At 40.6% G+C, this 12224-nt stretch overlaps 1 protein-coding gene across 6 annotated transcripts in view; it reads left to right on the forward strand.

The window, feature by feature from the left end:
• Window positions 1-12224, forward strand: part of LOC308597669 (proprotein convertase subtilisin/kexin type 5-like) — a 176652-nt gene that overhangs the window by 85536 nt on the left and 78892 nt on the right. For all 6 annotated transcript variants that reach the window (XM_081213612.1, XM_081213613.1, XM_081213611.1 and 3 more), the window contains one exon: window positions 9367-9455. In XM_081213612.1, coding sequence (XP_081069738.1) covers window positions 9367-9455 — 89 coding nt within the window. The remainder of the gene's footprint in view (window positions 1-9366; window positions 9456-12224) is intronic.

A 12224-nucleotide genomic window follows, 5' to 3' on the forward strand; every position in this document is an offset into this window, starting at 1 on the left:
GGGGGAGGGGAAAAACCAGCAGGAACTCGCAAGACATTGTCGTCTTGCGAAGCAAGCCCATAGGAAATTCGTTTTGCGAAGCACCTCCAAAACGGAAAACTCTTTCGTCTAGCGAGTTTTCCGTCTTGCGAGGCATTCGTCTTGCGGGGCACCACTGTAATCTAAGACATACTTATGCCCAAGTGGACATCCTACTTATATGTTAGGGAATAATATGTTTCCGTTTAGTTGATTCATACTTGTAAAAATCTATCATGTCCTCTGAAGAAGAATGGAAATCCTAAAACACACAACCAATCAATCTGAACCATTTGAGCTCATCTCTCAAGACTTTGTGCAACTTCATTTCACATGCACCTTTGTGCAACTTTCCCTCCACATTTTTTTCTTAAGGAAAAACAACAGATGCAGGCTGCAATCATGAGTGGAGCACCAGAGGGGGAGGTGAGCAACTGCAATCATTTCCTCTTCTGCCATTTCCCCCATACAAATCTGCCGGCCAAGCTGCTTTTTCCTTTGCAGAGCCATATAGTTCTGCTTCTCTGGGAGGAAAGCAGCTTTAGGTGGGCAGTGAATGGGGAAGTGGCCCAGGGGGAAATAGTTAAGCAGTCCCCTGTACTGCTTTAGTCTAGAGAAAGACAGTGAAAGGAATGCAGCCCCAAAAAGACTATTTTTCCTTAATAAAAAAGGGGCATATAATATCTAGTTTGGCCCTTAGTTTTGGTTTTTCCTTGCTGCAAAATATTCCAGTGTGAACTTGCTCAAAACCTGTCTGCATTAATCCTACCAGTAAGATAAATTGAAAAGGATCACGTGTAGTTGACAAAAGTCATAGTTTAAATGATTTTCTGTCAACATAACTCCAAGGGTGCGCGCTCTCTCTCTCTCTCTCTCTCTCTCTCTCTCTCTCTCAACACTTCCACCTGTACCCAAACATACACATACCTTTTATCCTTCTTTTATTGCTTTCTTGGGAAATTAAAAGGAAAACAAATTTCCCTTTCCAGATGTCTAAATATTACAGCCTGGTACAAAACAGCAGAATCTACACTAGAGCATAATATTTAGCACAAAGACACAGAGTGAATTCCCTTAAGATTTTGCTATTTTATCTCTTTTAAACAACAACAGCAATCTACTACAGTTTGCTGTAGAACATGTTCACTGTGTACTGAGTCAATTGCCAGGGCCGCTAGGGACTAATCTATACTAGTGAGTGATAACGTTATAAACGCGTTATAAAAATGTGACACCAGGGGGCACTGTACAGAAGTCAATGGAAAATTGCATTGACAGCTATGTAATATTTTTTTCTTAGTGCTTTTGTAGATCAGTGTAGATCCACCCTAGAATTCTGTAGTAAAACATTGTGAATTGTGCAATCACAAAACACAAATTCTGCAATGGGAATATATTAAAGTGTAGAAGTTTTGCAATACCAAAAGTGTTTAATTTGCATGCCTCACAAAATATGCAGAATTGCACAGTTGGGTGTTTCTGGCTATGTGACCTGAATTTGTTATGAGGATTTTGGGGGGAATATCTGGAAAAGAATACAACCGTGAAGGGCTACAGTTCTTTTAAGGCAATAGGATGTTCTGGCAGCAGTGGAGGGAGGTGAAAATAGCTGTGCTTCAGGGAAGAAGTTCCAACAACCAAGCACTGTTATAGTTACAGGTAGGTCTGCCGTAGTCGAAACAAAATAAATTAAATTAAATTAAATTTAAAAAATTCCTTCCAGTAGCACCTTAGAGATCAGTAGCACCTTAGAGACCAAGACTAACTTAGTTGGTCTCTAAGGTGCTACTGGAAGGATTTATTATTATTATTTATTTTTATTTAATTTTTTTATTTTATTTCTCAATGTTCTCTTTTTCCTTTCCTTTTCTTTTTCGTATAGCTTCAGCAAAAAATGGCAGGACATTGACATGTTTTTCTCAGCAATCCTGAGGGTTAGGAACATGCTTTTTAAAGGACAAATTTTCCAAGTGAATTGTGGCTACCACCTTTTTTGTGTGTACTACTTATATACCCAATGTTAAAAACAAACAGAAACCTATATTATTACTGTCTGATATCTGAACCATGATGCCATCCTTTCCCATTTTCTTCCCATAATTCACATACCGCCATTCACATGAAGAAATATGTTTTGTTTTCTTTGTCTCAAATTCTCCTTAAAGAATTAGGGTCATCTGAGCGAATTTCGTAAGAGGATTTACATTTACATTTCTAGTTACTCATTCAAATTTCATCAAAACTGTATTTTTCTGTATTGATATAAAGGTGTCTGAAAGCACAAACACTATACAGTCATACCTCGAGTTGAATATGCTTCGGGTTGAGCACATTCGAGTTGCGCTCTGTGGCATTACTTCCGGGTTTCGCCGCTTGCGCATGCGCAGATGCTCAAAATGAAGTCACGTGCATGCGTGGAAGCGGCGACCACGACCCGCGCATGCACTGTTGCGCCTTGCGTTCTGTTCGGGATGCAAACTGATGTAATGGCTTGTGAAGCGTGCATTTTAACTATTAATTTTTATTGTACTATTTATATTTGTAGTTTTAGATTATACGCCCTTCAGCATAGAATTCTTATTCTGTTAGTGTAAAGGGCCATGTACAGTGATGGTGCTATATAAATAAAAGTCAAAAGAGTACTAATAATTCATAATCTGCACTTTTATTAAATAATATTTCAAGAACATTTCATCCATACAGTGGGTGAAAGATACTGTTTGTTTCCCCTTTCCTCCAAACTTTATTTCTGAAGCGGCTACTTTAATTAATCATCAAAATAATTAATCATTTCCCAAATTATTATTATTATTATTATTATTAGCTCCCTCTTTCTTGTGGAAATTAAATTAATTGACCCTCCCCTGCCCTTCTCCCAACATTCTTGATGCAGAGACTTTAATTGATCATTCCTGTAATTATATTATATTTTGGGACTTGAGATTTTATTTTAAATTGTTAACTAAAAATCTTTTATCTGTTGGCATCCATGCCAGATGTTTATTCTCCATCAGGTGCTGAATATATGTTTATTGTCAACTATGGTAGCACCCTTTTCATAAAAAATGAACAAGGCTGTGTTCTGTGATGCTGTGTATGCCAATACTGCTTCTAAGGAAGTTATCAGCCAAGGCAGCAGGTGGATGCCGTGGTGAACAGAGAGGGCAGAAGAAAATAACATATAATCCCTTGAATTTTTTCCAAGACAGCTGCACAAACACTGCTGACGTACTTGGGGCAGACAGCTAATAACATGAATATTTGTGACTTGCTTTTTGCCAGAATTCTTTTGTATGCAAATTCATTTCCACAGCGTACACCAGGGAACGGGAATAAAAAACCCCTATAAATTTAAAATATTATTTGCAAATGCCTTCATTGCTGCAAAAACTCCTAAAATAAGTAAATCAACAGTTAGACTGATATAACTTCATAAGGGGTTTGACTTTTGTTACTGAATTGTTGCTGTTTATCTTTATCATATTGCAAAAAAAAAATATCACTCAAGTGGTTGGTCAGACTAATAAGATTGTTTTTTTTCCTTTAATGTCAGTCTTTCACCTTCATGGCCTTTATAATTATTAATTAAGGCTTATTTATTTATTATTTCTATTTTAAAACTCACTTTGAATTTGTGGGTACAGAAAGGTCTGAACTCCTTTTCCAATCATATTTCATGGTTGGTGATGGTGGGGAATTAGGGCAAAATACTACTGAAGCTTTTCCCAATGCCTTCCAGCTGGTGGCTCTCATTCTCTTCTTTCGCACGGTTCCTAGAATGACGCTGTGTGATGTAGCATTGTCCTGATGAGGGATTTGGGGGCAGCAGGGGAGCTCCCCAGAATCCCTCTTCAGAGTAGCATGGGGCCATCTTGCAGTGTTGCTCCTGGAGGCTTGGGCGACTGGCAGCTGCAGGAAGCTAGTGAATTTAGCTCCAGTCCCCACCTGCCTCTCTCCAAAGTGGTGCAAATGCACACATGTTTCAGCTTCTATATTTTGGGAGAAATTGTTTTGCTTTCAAAGGCAGCCACATCAAGTTTGGCACCATAGCAAAGGCTTAAGGCTCCCCTGTTCCCACACCATAAGCTCCTAGTCTGCATCAACGTCCTCTCATCATGTTGGCAATTGGGGGGGGGGGCCTGCGTTGAGGGCAGAACTGCATAGTTAAGGTCATGTCTAGTCTGGCTCTCCTTTACATCTGGTGGGAATAAAAGATTATCTTAAAAGAGTGAAGAATGGTCAGCATATATGTGGGACTGAAAAGCAGTTCTGCTTATTTAATTCTATATTGGATTAGATTTTTTTTTATATTAAATATCTGGTAGAAGTGTGCTCTATAAACAGGCTAACTGTGTACAGTATAATGAAAGGATGAATGTTAAGGTCAGGTAGTTGAGACAGCAAAAATTACACCTTGACTTTCTGCCTAGACTAAAATCTTACACAAACTCAAAATGGATCAGGTTTCTTTTTTTCTTTTTAATTAAACATTTTGAGAGCAACCTGGCAATACGTTCTGAAACAAGTGAGGTAGTTATTATGCATAATACATGAATGTGTCACCTAGTTATTCTATGAGATTTCCCAAGTCCTGAGTGTCTTCATCTCAGAATAACTCTGCTGATCTGTTGCATTAGCCTACATTCTGACATAAACAGACCAAAGGAAGCGAAGAGGTTGGGTTTCTTTTACCATCAGTGCATAGTGAGAACTACCGTATTTTTCTCTCTATTACACGCAGATTTTTTCTTCTAAAAAGGAAGGGGAAATGTCTGTGCGTGTTATGGAGCGAATGTGGGGGGGGGGTCCCTGGAGCCGATTAGGGGAGCGCAGGAACAAAAATCAGCAAAAATCAATCGTGCGTTGTGTCCGAGAGGGAAACCTGAAAAGAGGAAGTTGCAGCTTTCCTGCATTCTGCCTCAGGGTCTTACTGCCCACCCTCCTCTGTTTCGTTGCTGTGTTTGCTCAAACGGAACAAAGAGCAGGCAAATCCCCTCCCCTCCAGGCAAGCAGAGGGGAAAGCAGAGGTCTTTCCTTCTAGTAATTCCTCTCTGTGCTCCTCGCAGGCAGCCAGAAAACATGCAGGAGGAGAGAGAAAGCTGGCTTCGGTTTGTGGAAACTTTTGCCTTTCTTTCCTCCCTCCCGTAAAATCCCTCTCCTGCTTTCTTAGCCAGCTGCTTCTCTGCACAACGCTCTCTTGTCCCTTCTGTGTTTTTCCTTCACTCCCCACTTAAAATGTAGTTACAAAGCATGGATCCACATGGATCCTCAGGATCTTTGCATTGGGCCACCCCAAATTCACCATCAGATCACATAGCAGCCTGCCCCCCAAAAATCACACACCCACTGTTGCCTGGGGCTGCAATGGTGCAAAAACGTGGTTAAAAAGCATGGATCCACATGGATCCTCAGGATCTTTGCATTGGGCCACCCCAAATTCACCATCAGATCACATAGCAGCCTGCCCCCCAAAAATCACATACCCACTGTTGCCTGGGGCTGCAATGGTGCAAAAATGTGGTTAAAAAGCATGGATCCACATGGATCCTCAGGATCTTTGCATTGGGCCACCCCAAATTCACCATCAGATCACATAGCAGCCTGACCCCCAAAAATCACACACCCACTGTTGCCTGGGGCTGCAATGGTGCAAAAATGTGGTTAAAAAGCATGGATCCACATGGATCCTCAGGATCTTTGCATTGAGCTACCCCAAATTCACCATCAGATCACATGTCTGTGGCCACAGCATGAAGCACAAAAATGATACATCCACTGTTTCATTCAGAATTTTTTTCCTTGTTTTCCTCCTCTAAAAACGATGTGCGTGTTATGGTCAGGTGCGTGTTATAGAGCGAAAAATACGGTAACCTAAGGTTACCAGACGTCCCTGTTTCCCAGGGACAGTCCCTGGATTTACAAATCAGTCCCCATACAAAATCATTTGAAGTTGAAAAGTGTCCCTGGATTCATTGGAAAAAAATCTGGTAACCTTAAACTAACCTATGTAGGAAAAAGCTGTGATGTGTAGAGTTCAGAGGACAAAAATAGCATCAGCAGTTCTTTAAACAATATATTTCTGAGATAACTGTTGAAAAAGTATTGGTGCTAAGAACATATCAAGAAAATGGCTTTAAAACACCTTATGGCGTTCTGCCTGTAAAACTACGTAGACCCAACCCTGACCTGCACCTAGCCAATCTATAGCACATTGATTATGGAATTCATTGCTATGAGATGTGATGGCCATTCCCTTTAAAATGGGACAATGACTGGATAGTACCTCTAAATTCAGAAGCATCATGCCTGTGAATACCAGTGGCCAGGGAACACAAGCATCTGGTTGGCATTAGGAAACAGGATGGTGGACAAAATAAACCCTGGATGTGTTCTAGCAGGGCTCTCCTTTTGTTCATAGCTGAGAGATCATTTGAGAATGCTATGATACTGCTCTGAGCAACTCGAAGGACGCATCGCACAAATAAGTTCATACTTATCTTTTTAATGCTTTTAGAAATGTGAGTCTTTGTACTGTTGGGCAGTGACATATCTTGGTTACATGATGCTAATATGTTACTTATATGTGACAATTTATGATCCTCTCAGAATTGTTTTCCTACTGCTAAAATCCCCCGCCCCCATTTTAGTATTCATTTTCAGAATACTTCAGTGGGTTTGTTTGCATGAAGCAACATTGAAAAATAAAGATAATTGCAAACAACAGAGATTAATCAAGCAGAAAATTTTATAAACATGGATTTCAGAATTGAACAGAATAAAAGACTTAAAATGCCAGTAAAATTATAATATTTATTACTTTGGAAAGCACCAAAATCTCAATTATAAAAACAAATATAAAGTGATTATATGCAATTCATTTTCATACATAAAATATTTAACTAAACAATTTGCAATTTTGTTAAATGGGGAGGTGTTATGCTTTTATAGATCCATGAATGCGTTGCTCATGTTTTAAAACAATACTAACTAGACATAACTAGTTCTATGATGTGACAAATATGAAGGGCTCTTATATTCTCTGCTTTCCAAAATGTCTTCCTTCTCACAAGTTTTGGTGCAGTATCACTGTAGTCCAGTAAGTTTCTGTTGTTTCTTATACTGATTCATTGCAGAGGGACTGATCGTTAAACTCCTCTCAAAATTGTAGCTCTGGGAGAGGAATAGAGATCGCCTAACAACTCTTAGCCCCCTTAATAAGCTGCTGCTCCCAGTATTCTTTGGGGGAAGCCATGTCAGTTTAAAGGGGTATCATAGCGCTTTAAATATATGGTGTGAATGTGGTCTACATGTGAAAACTGTATACCAGGTCAAGAAGACACAAGGGCTTCTTTAGTATATCATGTTCCACAGTTTGAATGCTTAAAATAGGATATGGAGTTGTTTCATAGGTACGATAAACCATGATTTCCAAAACTCCAGTGTTAACAAACATCTACGTTGGTGCAAAAACCACCACCAAGGTCACTTAGACAGCTGGTTATATGATTGTCTGCTATCCATAATTAATTAATTAAGTTTATATACCACCCATCACCCAAAGATCACAGGGCAGTTCACAGCATAAAAATCCAAAATGAGAACACAAAATACATAGGAAAACAAAAACAAACCAATATTCCCCCCCCCCCCCCGGCAAATTTAAAAGGCCATAGAATGTTAATCAGCACATTTCAGAGAATTTTTTTCACCTGGCACCTAAAGACAGATAATGAAAGCGCAAGTGAGTCTCTCTGGAGAAAGCTTTCCACCAATGGGGAGCCACCACAGAAAAGGCTTGCTCTTGTGTTCCCAATGTCAGGACCTTTTGTGGAGGAAACACATGAAGAAGGGCCTCCATTGATGATTGCAGGGTTTGGGTAGGTTCATATGAAGAAGGGGGTCCTTGAGGTATTCAGCCCTGAGCCGTTTAAGGCTTTATAGACCAAAACCTGTGCTTCAGATTGGGCCCAGAAACCAATTGGCAGCCAGTGCCATTGAGCCACGATCAGTGTAATATGTCCAGCACACCCACTGCTACACCTGCTGATGTAAAGGAAAAGTAGAGCTGTGTGCCATCATATTGCTGATAATGTACTCCAAAATTCTGGATAACCCGACTCAGCAGTTCCATGTAAATGTTAAGCATTGTATGTGATAAAACTGAACCCCAAGGAAACTCATATTGAAGAGCACTCCCCAAGCACCAGCCTCTGGAAATTGCCATCCAAATAGGACCAGAACCACTGCAAAGCTGTGCCACCCATCCTTAACTCAGGCAGCTGCTCCAGAAGGATACCATGGCTGATGGCATTGAAAGCCACAGAGAGATCGAGTAGAATGAACATATTTCCCCTTACAGATAGGTAGCCGTGTTGGTCTGCCATAGTCAAAATAAAAAAATTCCTGAAGATATCTGAAGAAGTGTGCATGCACACGAAAGCTCATACCAAGAACTAACTTAGTTGGTCTTTAAGGTGCTACTGGAGGGAATTTTTTTATTTTGACATATTTCCCCTGTCTCTCTCTTGACAGAGGCTATCATACAGGGTGACCAAAGCAGTTTCTGGGCCAAAATCGGACCTAAACCTCAATTGCAATGGATCCAGAAAACAGTTTCCTCCAAGTGCGCCTAGATCTGGTCTTTGATCATTCACTTAAGAACCTTGTCCAAGAAGGGGAGAGTGACAATTCAGCAGTAGTTATTTTGAAGAGTTGTCGAAACACATGTTCCTGTTCAGGGCCACAGGTGCACTTTGATGCACACAGGAAGAAGTACTTTTACATAGTCTCTGTTGAAATGAAAGGGTGACTTTGTAGGTTTGGAACTCCCATCTGCACAGTGGTACTTCCCTGCCCATAAGAAGCCAGTGGGTTGAAAAGGAGGAGGCTGCAAGTAAGACCATGGGGCACGGAAGTGTTCATAGCCGTATTTATTATAGATTGAAGTGCTTTTTAAAATTTATAATGATGGTGTCCTAAAAGCATCTGCTTAAGATGTGTGATACTTTTTAAAGTTTGATATCAATTCCATATGTTCTTATAACATGCTGTGTTCATGCTGCACTTGTCTAAACATGTTGATTAAAAGCAAAATCATAGTTTTGGTTATTGGGTTTGACATCATTGGAAAGATAAGGATTATGACTAAGCAGCAGTGCCTGAAGCAAAAGTTTAAATGAATTCTAAACATACATGGTGGTGTGTATATATATTTAAAGTGCATGTTTCAGACCGGGGCATCTTACACATAGCAGCTGAAGATGAACACAATCAAAGGTATTAAATACAGACAATCTCTCTCTTAGTGGTTAATAGTACTTATATTAAAATATCTGTCTGTTCCTATAGGCATGGAACCCGTTGTGCTGGAGAAGTAGCAGCTAGTGCAAACAACTCACACTGTATAGTTGGAATTGCATATAATGCCAGAATTGGAGGTAAGTGTAACTGTTGTCTATGATTAATGTAAAAACCTAAGAGCAGAATCATAAGCATGCTTGCTCAGAAATAAGCCAGACGAGGGAGAGAAAACACTCTAAAGCTAGACACAGTGCAGCCAGTCGATGGGATAAGGCTGCTGCCTCAGGCAGTGGAAGCCCTCAAGGCGGCACCCCACCTGCCCCACCAATTTTGGGTGTGATTTAGCGGTGTGTGAGTAAACTCACCTGAAATCAGTGCCGATGCTGTCAGTGGAGTTGGTGGAGAGGGCGGTGCCTGCAGCAGTGGCAGGGCAGCACTTCCTGTTTCATCTCAAGTGGTGAAATGGGACATGACGTCCCTGGCTAGACATGAGATTTGTTTAAGGTGTATTTTGGATGGGGGGAAACACATCCTCAGGGGCCATGAGACAGGGTCAAGCACCCACCTCAGGCAGCGGAAGTGGGAGAGGTGGCACTGTGCTCGCTCCACTGCTTCTACTGTCAGTGTGGGGTGTGTGGCGTTGCTGCTCATTTCCCTGCCCCCAGATGGAGAAGCCAAGCGGCAAAGCTTTGAGGAGTGCCCCAGATCCTGCCAAGCTCAGCAGGAGCCAAGGCATTCCTTTGCCCCATGTTGCCACTCCACTCTCCCCCTGAGCAGGGGGTGGGGAGAGAAACTGAGCGGCAAAGTTTTGAGGAGCCCTCCGGCTCCCACCACGTTCGATGAGAGGTGGGGTGCAGTGGCAGTGGTGGCCATGGTGGGGGCACAGGTGGCCAAACGGGATGGGCTACGCTTGGTCAGGGGCACTGTTTCTAGAAGCACATCTCAAAGGCAAAGCCTATGATAATGTTGTTATATCATTATATGCTACCAACTAGTGTTGGAAATTAGTTCTTTGGCTAGATGGCTTGTTGACATGGCCCAGTGAGGCAGTTTCCGCTAGTAGTACATGGGTTCAATCCACACATACTAAACCGACCTATCTATGGCTTAGCACGAATGAGCGTATGTCCACTTTCCCTGAATGAAGGCTGGAGCTACTCCGCCTTTGATCTTGCTGCTGCCATACCATCCACACATGGCTAAGTAATGGTTTGGCTTAGCATTACGTACATGAGAACTGGGTTAATGTTTGTCTGTGTTGTTTTTTACAGCCCTAGTCCATCCAAATGTTTTAACAGCTAGATTGTTGCTTTGTTGCTGTTTCTGAAGTTACAGTGGAATTTAAATTATTTGTTATTTGGTAGCTGAATCTCAGTTAGAGGACAATTCCTGAGTTATGGTGAACAAATTTAGATAGTCTATCCAGATAGTTACAATAATTTCTGTTTCTTAAGTGGGCCTAAAAGTCAGTGTTATGGGACATGCCTGGCTGCCATTAAAAATAGTGATCCTGTTTCTCCTCCTATAATTCCCAAGGATACAACATTGTGTTGCAAGTTGTTATCACACCCTGTGCTTCCTCAGTTTCATAAGCAACAGGCAATGAAGTGAAACAGGAGCATGGAATCGCATCTTCATGAGTTTTTTATGTTACAGGGGAATAGGATATACAGACTTGTTCTTTTTTGTAGTAGCTGCACATCCTCTGTAATTTATAGTACCAGCCTACCGTTCTTGGCTTAAAGTCAGTAATTTTAAGTGAAATTCTTTATTTCAACATTTTCAGGTGTTTTTCCCCCCCTTTCATTATTCGGCTCAATAATGCCACTTTAATCTTAGTATTTTAGCTAATACTGAAGGAAGAAAATAGCATTGTTGTTACCTAGCTAAGTTCTACATTGAGTAGACCCATTGAAATTAATGGACCTACGTTACTCAAATCTATAAATTTCAGTAGGTATGACAAATGTTGAATACAACCCATTTTATGAATAACAATAATCTGTTAAAACCTGTGAGCAAACTTGTGCTTGATGTTGCCAGAACCAGATTTCACTGTCTCAAGCTTAGCTGGCTGATAGACAATGAAGATTTTCCTGTCACCAGAAACCCAAAATGTTTTGAAGAATGGTCTGTTATTGGAAAAACAAACAGTATGTTGGAGATTGTCCGTCAGGGTATAACTATTTGAAATATTCAGTGAAGAATCTTTAAGCACCTTAAAAAATAGCAATTAATAAAATATTATCAGAGGCTACAGTTATTTTATTTACTCTGTTTATATAACAGCCCATAACTGGAGATCTCCAGGAATCTCACAAAGGAGAGAGAAAAAATGTACAGCACAATAACACTATAACATATTAATTCAAAACACAAAACACAATTTAAAACTTAACATAAGAGGCTTATGTGTTATTTAAAAGGCCCAAGTGAACAGAAAAATCTTCCCCTTGTGCTGAAAAGACCAACAGGATTGTGCCAGGCAATCCAGTTAAATAATGTCACACTGTAGGCAAACAATAGCAACTACTTCTCCAAAGCGCACATGATTTGCCTGCCTTGTTTTCCTGCATCTCCACTTAAAGCTTTTCTAGGCTGAATGCTTGGAAGGAACTTTTCTTGGGTCCTGGGCCTGCCGCTGCCAGACCAGACTCAGCAGCAGGCAGCTTCCTATATTCATAACTTGCTTGCTCTGATTATTTACATCCTTAAGATAAAAGTAAAAGGGTTGCGACCTGAATTAATGTTTGTTCTTTTTCATAAAGTAAATTTCACAGTGAGATCAGTATTTGGACAAGTGTGACCTTGCAAAGCTTGAGCAGTTTTGTTTCGAATCAATTAGAAAAGGGGGGGGGGGCTTTTTCAATAGAACAGCCAGGCTTGGGTTAAGAACTGAATAAACA

The sequence above is a fragment of the Podarcis bocagei genome, assembly GCF_964188305.1.
Source record: "Podarcis bocagei genome assembly, chromosome: 11".
Taxonomy (NCBI): domain Eukaryota; kingdom Metazoa; phylum Chordata; class Lepidosauria; order Squamata; family Lacertidae; genus Podarcis; species Podarcis bocagei.